Below are 18,307 nucleotides of genomic sequence, written 5' to 3' on the forward strand. Positions count from 1 at the left end.
TCAGGATGGCCAGGAGCCACCTCTGCCCAGTTAAAATAGTGTGTCAACTGCATCCTTGCTGGAAATATCAGTTCATACTGTAAGTGCATCTGTTTTGGATTTTTAGTTGCCCCTCTCAAGGTAGTCTCAGAATGAATGTTATAATCCCCAAATACCAAAAGTCTTCAGGACCACCAAGTCTATCCATGTCAGTTCAGTCAGGGACTCCACTATGCATCAGGATGGCCGATTCACTAACAGGATCTTCCTTGTCCCCTGATCATCCAGAACAAAGTGTGTATCTTTAACTAGCAAAGTCCAGGATAGGGAATCAGAAAATGTAGATGAAAACTTCATGGGTTGTTGCAACAAGTTTGTAGCATTGCTATATTGAATAACAGATGACAGTTGGTGAGTCCAGACTGGTCTTTCCTGTCACATCCTGCTAGGCTTGTCTAGTATATATCAGCTAACCTCTTATCTATTGGAAGATCATGTTTTGTTTTCATAATCAGAGAACAACTTGCAATTCAACAGGAATGGCATTAAGTCATCAACCCAAATCCCCAGAGTACTTCAGTAAGTAGAAGAGGGGAGGTAGGATCTATTATAACTGAATGAGTCTGATCTCCCCAGACAGATCTGCCTTTCCTTTTCTACCATATCTCCTTTACCCCACAGAATGACAAAAGCAAACACAGATGAAAGAAAACGGAATAAAACCTTTTATTAAACCATCTTATTAAACAACAGAAACTCTAAACAGATGTCTTAAACACATGATCACCACCTCTCTAATTTCAGTCCAGTTTGTAACTATACCCAACACAGATGTAGGCTGGGGGGCTATCAAGAGCTATGGCTGCACTCTCACACCAGCCTTCTTCCTTGTTCCACCAATTCTCACTTGAGAGATGGATAAATGCATCTCTGACTAGCAATCCCAAGTTGTCACCTTGGGATAGCTCACAGCAGTCCCTACCCATATGCTAGACAAAGGAAGCTTAATTCTTGTTCTTATTACTTACTGAAAGAACAACCACCCACAGTAGCCCACTACACCTACCTGACAATACTTTGATAGTTTGCTCCTGATCTGGTCCTACCATTTTGTATTTATCATGATTGTGTTAGGTGTTGCTGGGTGGAGATTTTCAGCAGGAGGCCATGCTGACAGTATTTAAGGATGGCTGGTTGGAGGATGTTCTATGTAGCTGTTCCTCATTCTTTAATATCCTGCAGTCTAGTAGTCCTTCAGCCTCAGCAATCTTGCTGATTGTATTTATTGATGCTCCTACAAGCATTCAGTGCAAGAAGCTATAGGTAATCCCAGTTCATCTTCATTTTGCTCTCCACATTGATTTATATTTATATTTATATTTATATTTATATTTATATTTATATTTATATTTATATTTATATTTATATTTATATTTATATTTATATTTATATTTATATTTATATTTATATTTATATCCTGCCACAATCTTAAAGGACTCTCTGTAGTTCACAAGATATACAGTAATAATTAAAACATCTACTGTTAGTTTAAAATGATAAATTTATAAAATATAAACTCCCAAATGTGGCGTAAATAAGCCAGCAACCAGCAGTTTATAAAACCTCTCCCAAGATAGCCTCACATCCCAGTTGCCCTCCGGAAGACCTCTGTCTTCAGCTCATTCTGGAAGGCAGTTAGAAAGCTAGACTAATTGTCATTGGGAGGCCATTTCTACAAGGAGGCCATGCCAAGTGCTGGTGCTGCTGCAGAAAAGCAGCTCCTCTGTCTGAGCCGTGGCTCCTTTCACCTCCCCAAGTGGGGAACTACCCGGAGCTTTTTCCAACAAGATCGAAATGATCATGCCAATTATGGTCAGAGAATCTGATGCCAAGCCATAAAGCCAGTTGTTATAGGTGCTGTTGTTAGTGCAAACAAACAATGAACATATATTAAGGAATATATTAGTGATTTTTATTTCTGATGTGAAGATACTATATGTTGGGGATGCTTAGAAAGCTTGGTTTATGTTTGGAGAGATTCAGTGGAGCTGCAATATTCTCAGACAGAAAGCTGTCAGAAGGCTTTATAATAATAGGACTTTTTCCAAAAGGATGGCTTTTCAACATAAAAATTATAAATTAAAATGGCATCTGGCACCTCAAATCTTAATTCTTAACATTTCCTAACATCTTTACTATATAGCTCAAAGCAATTAATAAAATAGCCCAGTGTGTATTTCATAGTCAATACTCTTCTGTTTAACCTGCAAAGCTAGAATCTTTGTGGTACACTGGATAATGAGGTCAAAAGAGATAATGTCATCAGTATGGCTTTTCATTTCTAATGTTATTATTAAAGCATCAAGGGTATCCCTTTGTTCTTTAAAAAAAATAATTAATATCATTCATGTCAAATGAAATGAGTTCAAAGGTCTAGATTTACATAATTTAATTATAAATGAAGTAAGGTATTAAAAATTAATACAATTAGAGTCTTCCTTTTGTTAATGTTCCATGCATCTTAATTGCATCTTTCCAGTTGTTGACAGTTCCCACTATTCTGTTGACAATTTACACAGTATTATAAGCAAGTATGTATAAGTAAAGGTAGATAAAACTTCAGATATAAAATGGCACAGTTCAGCATTTTAATTTTTAAAAAAGTTTTGAACTTTTGTGACAATAAGTTGGATTCATTTTAAGTTTGTTGGTTCTCACTAAAATTAGTGAGACTAATTCAAGCCATTACTAACTTGCTCCTTTGATGTCAAGTCATTTAATTTGGCTCTCACCCATAACAATGGCTGGAGAGAGCCAGTTTGGTATTGTGGTTAAAGTGAATGATGGCTGGGTGACTTTGGGCAAGTCACTCTCTCTCAGCTCAGTCCACCTCATAGGGTTGTTGTTGTGGGCAAAATAGGAAGCAGGAGTATGAGGTATGTTCGCTGCCTTGAGTTGAGAGAGAGAGAGAGAGAGAGAAATGGTGGGATAAAAATCTATTTGTGGTTTATTCAATAAATTGTGACAATGGGTTAGTGTCCTGTGTGAATCTTACCAGTATGTACTTAAATCCAGCAAAATATATAATATCCAGAGTGATAAAATGACTGAATTAATAAATTATAGTGGGATCCCAAAACCTTGTTGAGATCATGGAGGTTGCAATCTCACATACACACTTATACTGGAGTGAGGCTTATGATATGATATGATACGATACGATACAATATTACAATATGATACATGTCTTTACTTTTTTGTTGATAGGGCAGAGAGGTTGGGCTTTTGTTAGGGAATTGCTGGCTTTTTCAGTTGGAAACTCCCATTCCATATAACAGTTTGTATTATATGGAACAACTTTTAAAACTTTCTGTTTCAAAGTTGTTTGCTGTATAGTCTGAAGAATCTTCGGGAGGGGGGATCTTTTTGTGAATTTCCTTTAACATATAACATAAGCTTCTCAGATCATTGAATTCTCTTTCCAGCTTATCATCACTAACTGTCCTCTTTCCTCCAACATTTATTTCAATTTTACTATTTCTTCTCATCTTTAGACAGAAAAAGGTACACCTCCAAACTCTGAGGGCCATATCTGAAGTGCAGAAAATGACACCACGTGAACGGATGCGATTGCGGAAATTAAATTTAGCTGATCAAACAGCGCAGAAGCTGAAGTAAGCAAACTCTTGTGTTAGTCATCAATATCTACAATTCTACAAAAGCACTTGTCATCAGAAAGTGATGATTTGTTCTACTCAGCCATTATACTTCCCTCTCCTAAATCATATACAGTACCTGCTTTACTTTCTAGTTCTGGAAAAGGAACAGAATGGAGAAGTAACAAATGTCATTTATTGTTCTAGTCCTTTGTGTCCCTCTGATACTGATGTAATTAGTGGAATGACTATTTGCTATTTTCAGAACACTTTAATTCACCATTGTTACCACTGGTTTGGACAGCTATGGCTATATCATGCCTTTGTTCTGTGCTGGTCAGTACCAAAGTTTTCTGATTTGGTAGTATAGATATCTCAAAACCCTAAAAAGGGTACATATACCATAGGGCAAAAATAACAATTTGTAAAAAGTAACATGTATATAATTTCTGTCCATTTAGGATTAAAGCCGCCTTCATTAGAATTACAGGTAGGTCACGATTAGTGTGAGTTTGAATAATGCAATATTCAATTTAGGGCCAATTTGAAATTGATACCAGGTCGCATTTAATGTGACCCAAATTCAGTTAATGTGAGGCCAGGGCATGTGCAGTTGAGGCTAGTGCATGCACAGTTGCAGTTGGGGTTTTAGACAAGTTTAAAAAAGAAGAGACTCATTATTACAACAGAGCAAAAATTTGATGTAATTGAACAATATGAACATAGTCATAGCAATGCTAAAATAGGATGAGATACTGGAATGCCTGAATCTACAGCAGAATTGTTTTGTTTTTATTTTGCTTTCTATAACTACTCTGTGACTCTGTTAACCATAAATTTAAATTAAAAGTATATTCGTTTTATCCTTTTCTGTAATATTTCATTGACATACATATAAAATTATGTTTAAAATTTTACATTGCCTATTCCTGTTGAGCTGGAACAATTACCATATTTTCCATAGAAATATCATTTCCAATAGTGTGAATATGAATAATGCGACCATTTCATGGGATTCGTTAACTGCACTAATCAAGACCTACCTGTACTTACTTTAGGTTGGATGTTAAGGACACATTCAGTGATGCTATTAAGATAGGGTGGCCCTGGGCCCTTCAGACTTCATATTTTTATGATGTTAGAGCTTCTTTATTCCCCATCTAGAACTTACTGTTTTCCTCCTCCTTTTCTTGTCTCTTTTTCTCCACCCAATTCCATCCAGATCTTGCTTGCCTCCAGCCTAGTTTTCCTTCTTACTAAATAGCATCAGATTTCCTTCCTTCCTCTCCTCTCTCTCCTCTCCTCTCCTCTCCTCCTCTCCTCTCCTCTCCTCTCCTCTCCTCTCCTCTCCTCTCCTCTCCTCTCCTCTCCTCTCCTCTCCTCTCCTCTCCTCTCCTCTCCTCTCCTCTCCTTTTTAAACTCACACTCAGTGAATACTGTAGATTTCTGAAGGATGCCAATGGAAGGGTGTTTTCTTACCTGTGCCCTCCAAATGTTTCTTACAGAAATATGTTTGCTCAAGTTCAAGCAACTATCTCCTTCTTTAGCAGCTTCTTGCAGCATAGTCTTTTGCATTCAGCAAGTTTTTCCAACCCTTAGGATCAGCTTTTGAAGGACTATATAAGCAAAAAAAGGGGGAGGTTTTACGGGCTTAAGCATTCAGCTTTGTATTATTTTATTTATGCATAGCTTATCTGGTTTGTCATACTTAAGAAAGAAAGTGTCTTAATTTAGCTCTGACATGCTAAGACCATGATAACAATTTAATAATAGAGCTTTTATATTTCCTTGAAATGGCAAAGTTATTGTGCTAGATTTGAAAATTCAAGATTAGCAGTACGATGTATTTCTATTTCTTTCTCATACCAATTTTCATTCTATTCGTGTACAAGAAATGTTTTTTAAAAGTCATTTGAAATGCTACAGTAACTGTTTGTAATGTTGATACCAGTACTGTCTTTTCAGACAGTTGGCTGAAGAAAAGTATCAAGAAAATCTCAAAAGAATGCAAGAACTTAGATCCCGTAATTTTCACCAAGTGAATATAGATGTGCTTCATGTAAGGAAAGATTTTACCCTTTTCACTTTTCTAAAATTTATAGTGAATTTCTATAGTATTTCATCTCTCTTAGAATTATACATAGTGGGATAGTAATATAGTAGAGAAAGTAGTAATTAATCTTATGCACAAGTAGGATTTTAAAAAAAATGTTTAAAAGGTTATAAATTATAGCACTCTTTAGTCCTAAGTGTACAAAAGCACTATTACTTTTAACTCCTTTTTGAAAGCAGTTAGAACAAATTAAAGTGAAGCTGTAGTTGAAAATAAATTATGCTTATGCATATAATCCCTCAAAATAATGAATATAACAAAGTTGATATTCATTCTAAATTATTTTAGGTTCACTTTATCAATAATTTCTTTGCTACACAAGTGAACCTACTACATGTGGCTAACATTATTCATCTGTTAATTATGCTACTTTAGTTTCCCCAAAACAGTGTGCTTCCCCCTACAGAAATGCTCATTTTCTCCTAAGGCATCCCTAAGAAAATATTATATTGATCCAATTCCAATAACGATTTGATATGACATAGGTGGTTTTGCTAGTTTTTGGGTTCCTACAGTGCATGATGGCAAGCATTAGTTTAATGTGTGTTTTAAAAACTCATAAGAATTTTGCAAAAAAGATCTTCATAGAAGATTTCATTGGTTTGTCAGAATATTAGTTAAGTTACAGCCAAATTATGATCCAGCTGTTTGTCTTTTTTTTTTTTAATTGCTTCAAATAAGGAATCTGATCAGCACAGTTCAGAACACCTCATTAAATCTCAGCCTGTCACTACATGGGACTATTTCGCCATAGGATGCAGTGACCAAAGGGACAATGATACAGTAAGCAGGCTGTATAAGTCTGATCCAGCAGAGCATGGTAAGAGTTTATAAAATTATGTATTGTCTTACTTCCCTGTCTCATTAAAACATTATGAGATGCAACTAATTTCCATGAGAAAAAAAAGTCAAACTTTAAGTATTTAAGAAATTGAAAGTGTTTTAAAGTGACCAGAGCCCATATGCATTTTCTGGGTGAAATAATTCACGTTATGTGTTGTACTGAGTATATTTTTCATAATGCTGGCGGTCTGAAGCAATCAATCCATCAAAGATCAATAAGATACCCATGGGTTTCCAGTTCAGAACTGTTCAGAAAGGATTCAACCTATGAAAGTTAATCCATGCATGCTGCATTTATTGCTTCAGTGCTGGAACTGCAACTCCTTTGGCATAAACCAAACAGTGGAAAGAAAATTCTAAAGGCTGTTAGAAACTTTGTTAAAAACTAGGCTAAGTCTAAGACATTTTGCTGGTGATACATTTAACTGACATTGTGTGATATACTAAAACCTTCTATCTGCTGCGATAGAAATGGACAATCTTTTGCTAATTGGGGACCACATTTAACTTTTGGGGTCCTCTGAGGGTTGCAGGAGGTTGGGCAATGATGCAAAATGGGTAGGGCTGCATCATGTATACAGAGAGGGCTGAGATTATCTTGATTTTCAAGCATAAGACTTCAGGGGCTACTTTGTTTTTAAATGGTTTAGGGCTTAAGATATACTCTTAGGCATGTTTCCTGCATCAAAATGTTTGGGATCCAAAAATTTAAGCAACATGATCAGAAAGGCTCTAGAAACCACAAAGGAATTGTGAACTGCAGCAGCTTCGGGCTGCAAGGTATCCACTTTTATGCTAGTCTATCCTTATTACATTAAAATGATCTCTTTATGAAAATATAGCTTGGGTTTAGCACTCATTTCAACTTACATATATTTTATGTGATCATTTTGTGCAGCTTTCAAACACTTTCCTGCAAGGAGGAAAATATACTGTGTGTGTGTGTGTGTGTGTGTGTGTGTGTGTATGAATTTATTGTTTGCTTCATGTTATTCTAAGTGATTAACTGTGATTTTAATATTACAGTAGATGTATTTAATAGCTTTGTAATGCTTTGTAAATGCTTTTTAATGCTTTTATACAGTCTGGAGGATAATGACAAATGAAATAAAACCTTTTATTCTGAAGCTGTATTACTAATCCATCTGAGAAGCATTAGCCTTCATTTCTTGAAAAAGCCTGTGTATCCTAAGATATTAAGCAACTGTTCCCAAAACAGCATGGAATAGGCAGGCAAGAGAGCAAGTGAATGGGAAAAACTCTTCTTCAGAAAACTGTTAAATCAACAGTATGCTATGATAACCATATTCTATTTCTTTGGATGGTACAATGAGCATTGTCCAGGTAGGAAGCATTTGGACTAAATTTCCATAGTTGTGGATCAGTAAAACATTGTCTGGAATAATACTAAGGATATTAAAAGAGTTCCTACTGCTTAGTTTATGTAGAAAAATGTTTTGTTATGAGAGTTTAATTTATTAGGGGAAAATGGCTATTTAGTAGGATCAGATGCACTATTTTTGGTATATAGCATTTTACTCTAATGCTATATAGATTAGGGAGTTTGGCCATCTTATGCTGATTCCCGCCAGTCTATGCTACTGACAGAGATTAAGACTGACAATGTGCTTTGCTTGGCTTCCCTGCCACTCTCACCTCAGGTTCCTATGAAGAAGGTAGGTACCTTGTATATTTCATAGATTATAGAATAAATCAATCCAGAATTCTCACTTGAGGCACATAAATGCCCAGACTTAAGCTATCATATTTTGGATACATTATGTGAAGACCCAGCTCCCTTTATAAATGTAATGTTGAAAAACATTGAAGAAAAGATAAAAGGTAGCAGCAAGGTAGATGGATTCAATTAAGTGGCTATGGGTATACTGTTGGAAGACCTGAAGGATCAGGTTGGGGACAGCTCATCCTGAAGAAACTCTATGTGCTCAACACCAACTTGATGGCAAAAAATCAATCAACAATCAAATTACTTGTACCCCTCCCAGAGCCATGGGTGTAGTACCTAGTTCCTCAAAAAAATGCTACCAAATAGGGCTGAGCAGCACTTTGGATTTGAAGGGGAAAATGTGCTTCAGAATGTGCAAGGATCAGGGCTATCTGTAGCGACAGTCACTGGCTTCAAACTGGCAGGCATGATGGGGTGATTGAAGCTTTGCACCTTTTTATTTGCATTCATATGCTGCTTTATTCAGCAGAAGCAGGAAGAGAGAAGAGGAGAATAAGGGATTAAGGAATAGGATATTTTTTTTCAGAAACATAACACAAATCAAGAATGGAAAAAAAAATATATGGCAACTGATATCAATAGAATTGATAGTGGAATATTCCTAATAAAATCAATTCTTATAGGGGAGGTTACCCAATGCCATTTCATTCCTGATAGCCCATTGCTCATCTATTTTAACCCAAATCAATGACAACTCAAGAGAGGAGATTTGGAGAGTGGTCTGAGCTGTAGGAAGAGATATGACAAATGGACTTTGGATTTACTAGATTTTACTGGTTATTTTATGATCCATATTTTATGTTTTATTTTTTTAAAAAAATCATGGCATCATTTTATTTCCTGCCCTGAGATCTGGGGATGACATAGAGGGTATGTTGAACTAAATAAACAGGTGTTGCGTGATGTGATGTGTTGTGTTTTAGATTGGCTTGGGTTTTTATTTTATGTTAACTGCCTACATCCACTGAGCTGAATTGGGCATACAAGTTTTCCTTTATTTGCAGAAATGCATTTATACAGCTCAAATGTTAAAGAAAATAACATATGTTTTATGGTAAGGAAAAACTGCACATTAAGAATAAGTGGTATATTCTCCATTTCATTCTCCATTTATTTATTTCTGTGTCTATATAAATGTATCTATATCACACACATACACACCTGTACATGTAAATATACTCACTTGGATTATTGGTCCAATTAGAAGCCTATAATAAGAAAATCAGTAAAAACAAAAATGGTTCCTCTAGATGTGGTGAGACCATAACTGGTAGAATTCCTAGCCAGTATGCTGCTTAGTTGATCACTCTCCTTAGGAATTTGGGGACCTTTATTTGATGGCAACATTATCCTTATACATCTAGGGTCCTATATTCTATACTGAACTGGATAGATATCAGGCAAATAATTTTCTGTGGTTATTATTGATTTTCAAATTAAAATTCTGATATTAACTTTTTCTTTGAAAACCATGGATCAGTCAAATAAGATGATTTAAAGTGAAACTATAGATAACTTATTTTGTTGAAGAAATGAAAAGTAGAGATGAGATAATTAGAGCAGAGAAGGTAGATTGTATTAGCTGTTAAGCAGTTTCTGGAAATTTTTCAGAAAGCTAAAGGTGCAAGACTATTTGCAGTGGAGAAGGAAGCACAGTGACCTATTGCCAAGCACCCTGACTTCCTGGTTTACCAAGGCAGCAGGAAATAGTTTTAGTTAAGGAAGACTCATGGTCCCCCAAAAAAGGAGGTTGATGTGCAAAACCAGACTTCCATGAGGTTTTTACTAAACCAGATCTGCGTTACGCCTGATTGGTATGTACATCAAAGTGATAATTGATATGTAGATGCTTTTGGCCATACTATACCACATTGTTTCCAGTAGACCACATAACTAAATATTCATGCTGACTGGAGTTTAGGGATCAAAATCAATGAACACTTAAGACACAAGCAAAAAAATTTGCAAGTAAAGAAGAACATGAACCTTGAGTCATATCTAAATTCTATCTGATCTCACTTTCTGTTTTCCCACATAACTGGGCAAGAAGTAATAATACAGGAGAGAAATATCTTCTGTGGTTTGTCTCCAGTTTCTTGAAGTGAGAGAACATTTTATTAGGGTTAGGGCTAATTGTTCAAATCCTTGGAAAGAAATGCTTTGGAAAATTACAATTTCTGTAGCTGCTGCAGAAGCCTAGAAAAAGATGCAGCTGCTTTAACAGTTTGAACAGAGATGCTTTATATCTGTTCCCATGCATTCTGAAATACTACAGTGGTACCTCGGTTCACGAACGCTTCTGTTCATGAACAATTCGGTTCACGAACAGCACCGTTCGCAAAATTTTGCTTCTGTTCGCGAACGCCGCATCGGGTGACGAACACAACCCGTGGCCATTTTCCCTGCTGTGACACATGGTCGTGGCTTCCTGTAGGCAAGGGGGACTCTCCCTCCAAACAATAACTGCCTCTCCACCCGCCTTCCTGTCCTCCACGCCAGAAGTCGCCTCAAGCAAGGTTAGTGTTCTCCCTCTTCATACTGTACTGTACTGTACTTTGTTTCATATTTTTGTGGTTTAAAAAAAAATACATATGGTTCAGAACGGCTTAACCATATTTACATTGAACCTTATGGGAAAATGTGATTCGGTTCGCGACCAATTCGGTTCGTGACCAGAGTCACGGAACGAATTAAGTTCGTGAACCGAGGTACCACTGTACTTTCAAAACTTTTGCATAGCCCTATACTTTAGCTTACAGTAGGTGTGTTGTAATAGATAGGTATTTTTCCTGTACCATAAACATATTGTTTTCTAACGAAATAAAAGATGTCAGTTTGATCACACAGCCCTAGATCTTGCTCAAACCCAAGAATGTATTATTATTGGATTTGGTTCCCCACCCCAGCCCCCAGTCCAGATTTTCCCTCAAAGCATATTTGCACTCCATCTCTCTTTAATATGTCTCTCTTTTTTTCCCCGAGAGGAAATGTAAGAAGTTAGGGTCAAAATGTCAAAAGCTAAACTGACAGGAACAAATCAGCAAATATGCAAAATGATACACATACTACCCAAGACTGCCTAAAGCCAAAGAAATAATTTATTAAGTGGAGATGAATATATGCTAATAGAAAATGTAATGAGACTATGTTTATATTAGCTGTGGATCATTTCTTACTATATCAGCCAGATGAGTTATGGAGATTTATTCTTTTCAGAGAATGAACAATCTAAGTCCCCTGAGACTGCAACCAAGGCAATCCATGACTGCAGAATCCAACTATTAAGCTATCTATTGCTAAGGAAGAGTGCTTTGTGGCTGCCAGCAAACCTTGACATGCTGTCATTTCTATTCACTTCAGTAGCTTTGAGCATACATTGTCCACAAAATCAACATCTGGGCTCAACACAGAGTTCAGAAGCTAGCCTAAAGAGAGAGCAAAATGAGCTTTTACAGTCGTTCAAAGAAAGTGTCTTGATTCATTCATTCACAGATAACTTGATTAAACAAGTACAAGTGCCTTTAGTTTACATCTTACCTGCAACAACAGATGAGTGGCAATGGGAGCCATACTTAGGGAGTGGCCCAGATACAATTCCCTTACATTGCAGAGTGCCGGGTAGGAGACACGTTGTGTCTGTGGTTGTATAAGTGCCTGGAAAACCCATCTCTTTTTTTAAAATGTATTTATTTTAGGGAGGGAGACAATTCAAAAGAAGTTTGGCAACAGATAGTAAAAGAACAACTTGCATCAAATTCCCATTTTACTCTGAAGCGTGAGGAAGGATGTAATTTCCTGCTACACATCTTGATACATGAGATTTATATTCTTTGATTGGGTTTTTATACTGTTTTAGTGTGATCACGACCAGTCACAGAGACATTTTTAATTCTATTCTCTTTTGTGAGAATAGAGTCAAGGAGTGAAGGGGGAATTCTCTGTGGCTATTCAAGCCTTCAATTAGATTAGAATACATCAACATTGGTATTATGAGGTGGGGGAAAAGGCCTTTAGTAAGTTTAAGGTTTCACCTTCATTTTGCTTTTTACTCATCACATGCAATTTGTACCCGTGGTATTGAGAGTGCTCCACTAGTAGACATGTAACCTTTTTTCCCCTGATGAGCAAGGATATTTGGCTCCTGTCCTAAGAGAGTATAGGATAAATCCTATCCCAGATAGCAGTTGTTCCTATTATTACTGTAGTAAGAAATTAAATTCTATAGCTTTAGGGTGGTTGAAATGCTATTTAGGCATTCTGTGGAAATGTTCAATGAATTTGAAAGAGGAAAGAGCAAAACCCAGCAACTCGTTTCCCCCTTTTGAGGACAAACATGGAACAAGGCTGCTCCATACACCCTCAATCTGCCCTTGAGAAAGGTTAAGAGGGGGCAGCAGATTTCACATGGTTGTCTTCACTCGCTTGCAGATTCATTGAGCACTTAAAAAAAAAATCCACCAAATGTTACTATAGTTCCCTTGACATCAAGAGGCAAATCTGTTATCTTTAGAATGACCATATCACAACTATGTTTTAGTAGATATGAAATAAGGCGGGTAAATGCATCACCACTGTGCCCATTATAAGTAATTTTTTTTTCCAGTAAGCAAAAGTGAATGAAATTAAAAATCTGTAACAATTTAATTTTTGAGCTCATCAAACTGGAGCTGATCTTTTTAATTTTCAACAGAAATCACTCAACATTGACAAAATGGTTTTTGTGATGAAAATGTAAAACCATGTACTCTTGCATTTTGCTTAGGGAGTTGTTTATTCATATCTGTTTCACAGTTGAAACAGCACAGTAAACAAGAGAAGGACATTCAAAATAGGACTACGGATCTGTGCATAGCAATATAAATTGCCTGTTTCTATATTTGTATTTGAATTAAAATATGCATATACAAACACGCAGTTGATGAATTTTAAGTGATTTTACTGTTTTGTGTATGTATACCCATATTGCTGCTAAGTAAATTACCTTTTACCAAGTATAATTAGTTCCAAGGACAAAGTATAGGCTTAAATAAACAAATGTGTGCCGTTTCCTAATAACAGTACTAGATTTTGATTAAACATTTGCTTCATGATGTCTTCTGTGCTGCAACTGAGAATGTATGCATGGGTTCCTTTTTTAATATTTATTCGTTTATTATTTATTTATTTATTTATTTAAATTTAGAGGCCCCCAGCTCCAAGTGTCTCTGGGCGTCATGAATATATGGAAAACTTACATAAGAAAAACAACCAACAGTGACTCAACATTCACCCTAGTTCCAGGGCCTGGGGGATCAGCCAGGTCCTCAAAGATTTTAGGAATGCCATCAGGGTGGGAGCCATATGTATCTCTGGGGGAATGATGTTCCAGAGGACAGGCCCCACGACAGAGAAGGCGTCCTAAATCTAGCGTCCTAGGTTTAATAGGTAACACTGTTTAATTGAAAGGACCCAGAGTGCATCCACATAGAACAAACTACAATAACATTCAATCCACTGACAGTTATTTTGATTCCTACTTATGTGGCTCATGTAAAGTGACCAGATTTCCAAGAATAAAAACCAGAACATGTTAGTTTGTATAATTGTATACATGTGTTAATGTTAATCCATAACTCAGTTACCCAAGAGTCCTGGGAAAAAATTATAGCAGCAGGAACTGCAAAAACAACAACTAGAAGCTAATATTTAGAAGAGCATTTCAGTAAATAAGTAATTTTCAGTCATTTCAAACACTTCCTGTTTGCTACTGTACTTTTAAATTATGTGCAAAGCAAGAGTCACCCTTGTCACTTCTTACCATAATTTGCTGTGTTTAACTCTCCTGCTATCTGTTGATCATCTGGATTTTTGCAGTCAACATATGTCAGTGTTGTCCAAAGTTGGCCACTTTAAGATAAGTGGACTTCAACTCCCAGAATTCCCCAGCTAGCATGGCTGGCTGGGGAATTCTGGAAGTTGAAGTCCACTCATCTTAAAGTGGCCAAGTTTGGACAACACTGACATATGGTAACCCTATTTAATTACTCATGCATGGAAGTTTCCCATGCTGCTTGCCATTTACTGCTTACACTGTGGCTGCAAGCTGACTGGGACTGACTTCTAGAAACTGGGGTGTTTTCTTGGTTTGTGGAGGGGGTAGGTAAGAAAACCAAGATGTCTAGTCCCCTTAGATTCACAGCATAAATGGGCAGAAAATAGATCTAGATCCATTATGTGGCTTCCAATACATTAGCAAGCATTTCTGATTCCTAATAGTTTAACACCACGGCAGTAATTGAATTGTTCTCTCCCTCACTCATCCCCAGTAATGCTAGTAAAATGAAGAAAGCCTGGAATAGTTTTGGGTAGATTTCTATGTGAAATGAAGATGGATTTTCTTCTAATACATTCCTGGGCTTAGAATTCTTTATTTCTAAATATCTCCCTTGCAACAGATTTTTATTAAGCTATGAAGAAATCCCTCAAGACTTGTAACTTACCTACCTTTGATTTAGAATCTACAGTGAATTAGATAGTCTTCTTTTCTTTTTTTTAATATAGCATTGAAAGCAAAGATCATGATGTCTTAATTTTATGGAAGCCATATCTGTTTCAAGAATCCTCCAGTTCCTTTTTTTTAAAAAATGCTTTTCAGAGACAGGCACTCTAGTATAAAACTATATTATGCTCCAATAATTAATATTTTTATTTGCCTTTCTACCTACTATGTCATAATGGCATCCTATAAGATTTATATTTAGTAACATGATTTGTAGCAGGTCAAATTTAATATATATACAATTGCAATATACATTTCGTTCCATCCATCATTTCAACACTTCATAGTTATACTTGTTTCCTTTTATACCTTTCTGTTTAGAGTTCTGCCAGGTCAATGTTTTAATTTTTTTTTTTTTCAAAGTTTTAAGAAATTTTATTTCTTACTTTTGTCAGTCACCAAGCTCCAGTCCCCTAAATTCACAGTCTCACTTTCCTGTTCTGTTATTGTTATATACTTCACTGATTATGCTACTCATAATTCATTATACTAATAAATATATTGCAGTATGTTACTTCTGACAAGCCCTCAAGTTTATTATAATTCCAAAATAGCAAATTACATTACAATAATTGCATATATTATTGTCTATTTTCAAGCTAATTTTTAATTTTAACATTCGTCAATGTTTCATTGAGAATGTCAACCAAAAGAGTTCCACAATTAGGGATTACATTATTTTGCTGTGAAGTGTTGTAATTATAGGTAATTATGTAGATTATATATAATCTATTTATAATTTAATCAAGTATAATCTACATATAATCAAGTGTTGAAATGATGTTTAATCTATATCCTGTATTAACTATTTTGCCAATGACATTGCTTTAAATGATGGGCTAAAGGTAAATCTGGGTACACTGGTAGATCACTGGTAGATTATGAGAATAATTGCCTGGACTTCCTGGGAATAAACCCTAGTGAACACAGTGGAGCTACTTCTGAATACACAAGCATAACGTTGTGCCTCTAGAGAATTTTATTTCTCAAAAATCAAACAATCAGTAAAGTTTCAATGCTATACAAATCAGACTGCATTTTTTAAAATTCTTCTAGTGACCTATGTAAAATTAAATAGTTAATTTTGCACTTTATGCATGATCTTCGATATTCTATCACAAGGTATTTGGTCCATTAATGGAATCCATCATGGAATGGCTTTAAGGTTTTGTCTTTGGTTAAAAAATGCAAAAAAAAAAAAAAAGATCCTGAAAGTATTCTACACAAATTTTGCCATAAGTTCTTTAAAACATTCTGCCAACGGCTGTGCTTAACTTCTCCAATACATTATATTATATTTAATATATTTATATTTAATATATTCAATATATTTATATTTAATATAAATATATTATATTGTATTTAAAAGACAAAGTTTATTTGACTCTAGTAATTTATCTTCAAAATGGAAAGTTCCTTTTAGATTTGCCCAGGCATGTTTTCCCCTAGTCTCCCACTGACTTTTTCTGCCTAATCTTCCTTTGTGAAGGGACTCATGTTAAAGTCAAGGTTATATTTCTACCAAGTAAATATACATTTCTCATGCATATCTTGAATTCCTTTGTCAGTTTTTTAAGAATTGTGATAGACATTTGGGTCTGGATTCAGCATAAAGCATTTATAGTCACATAAACTGAGATAGCTGATTTCCTTTTACCTCTAGTGCTTCTCATGCTAAATTCAACCCTCAAGAACAGTTTTCTATGCAGATTGGGAACAATGAGTAATGAGAGAAATTGATGCCCTGACTTTGGGAGCTGAATTGCTTTAACTAAAGCTATAATTGGCTATAACCAACTATTAAAGAGTGTTTACTGTAATTCACAGATTAGGTCTGTTTTTGTGCAGAGATCCCAGAGGATCCTCTTACTGCAGAAGAATATTATAATGATGCATTTGAATCCTGCTCAGAAACAAGTGAAGAAGAGGATGAGGAAGAGGAAGAAATGAATGCATCACAGACTGTGTGTAAAACTCACTCACAGGTATACATTCACTCTTCAAATAACCGCTGAATTAAAAGAACCACTTATACAATGAAGTTACGCAAAGTGAAAATTACTCCTTTTTGAAAAGAAGCCCATCAGGATTGTTTGAGCACTGCTTGTCTCTTTAGTAAAAAACCAGGAATCTGACAAGGTTGTGTTAACGCACAACCTAATCTGCACCTGATTCCTGGATGATGTATTCAGAAAAAGGATGTGCGTGCATCTGCAAGTGTTAGGAGGACATAATTTTTGTTTTATCCTAAAATATCTCCTGGAGGAAGCAAGCTGTGTTAATTTTCTGAAATAGAAAAGTTCATATATATATTTTTTAGAATTAAGCTTGTCAGCCAATAGATAAAAGCACAGAGTTGGAAGGGGCCATTTAAGCCATCAAGTCCAACCCAACAAATCTAGACCATATTTTCTCCTGGTTTTTTTCAAAATACTTCTTTTTCTTAATGCAGTTCGATCATTTCCAAACCTAAACCAAAATAAACCACAGTAGAACTGAAATCTGAACCTAGATCTGAGTGCAATTGTCATCCTAGCTCCGCAAATTTAGTGAAGCAAAACATTAATTTGTGTGATGTTCTCAGGGTTAGAACTACATCCAGCGTTATTCAAGCACTTGAACACTCTGATGAATGCTACAAACAAAATCATCATTTTCCTTAGTAATAATTGTCAGGATTCACACAGTATGCTGGACTAGGCTAAAATGGGGTAGGGTAGTTTGTTGTGGAAACTGAAGCAATGTCTTTGCATGCTGTTTGAATAAGATCATCGTGTTATGCCATTGTATGATTAATTTGTTATGTGAAGACAGCAGTTGTATTTTGCTAACCTGGATTTAGAGCTTAGTGTACTGTGTGAATCCAACCATTGTGGGTTTTTTCCCCAATGGATCCAAAGTTTTCCTGTGAATTCCGTAAAACACATTAAATAATCTTACAGTTAAGTTAATTGCACATTGAACAATCCACTTACTTTTCAGAACTTCAGAAGGCTTATTGGATCAGCCATCAGAGTTGGACATTGTGATGTTTTGTCATGTCTTTATATTTCCTCGAAATTGCCAGGGAATGCAAGCTGTTTTATTGACACCTGTGTTAGAATTTGATTCTGCTATCTGAAGCTTTTTTGTTTTTCATCTAGTGCCCACACATAAATATTGTTGTCATTATTGGAAAAAACTGTATGAGCTAGATGAGAGCATATTTGGGTACATTCACATTTAGCACCATATCAATAAAACATCATTTTTCCCTTACTTCTGCATTTTTAATCCTGTTTTCTTTCATCTCTATTCTTCACCATAAAATAAGCTGTTTTACAGTTTTCTAAATTGAAAATGCAGCAACCTTAACTGAAAATCATCAGCACTGATGATGAAGGGGTCTAATTTCTTTTACAATTATTGATAAAAATTGCTCTTTACATAAT

At 35.6% G+C, this 18,307-nt stretch overlaps 1 protein-coding gene across 1 annotated transcript in view; it reads left to right on the forward strand.

The window, feature by feature from the left end:
• Nucleotides 1–18,307, forward strand: part of NEK11 (NIMA related kinase 11) — a 91,993-nt gene that overhangs the window by 44,785 nt on the left and 28,901 nt on the right. Inside the window, exons 10-13 of the mRNA XM_088150895.1 lie at nt 3,534–3,653; nt 5,601–5,694; nt 6,430–6,568; nt 16,725–16,861. Coding sequence (XP_088007021.1) covers nt 3,534–3,653; nt 5,601–5,694; nt 6,430–6,568; nt 16,725–16,861 — 490 coding nt within the window. The remainder of the gene's footprint in view (nt 1–3,533; nt 3,654–5,600; nt 5,695–6,429; nt 6,569–16,724; nt 16,862–18,307) is intronic.

The sequence above is a fragment of the Python bivittatus genome, unplaced genomic scaffold (genome assembly GCF_059951505.1).
Source record: "Python bivittatus isolate LINGU-HERP-01145 unplaced genomic scaffold, Pbiv_v1 ctg000610_np1212, whole genome shotgun sequence".
NCBI classification, from domain to species: domain Eukaryota; kingdom Metazoa; phylum Chordata; class Lepidosauria; order Squamata; family Pythonidae; genus Python; species Python bivittatus.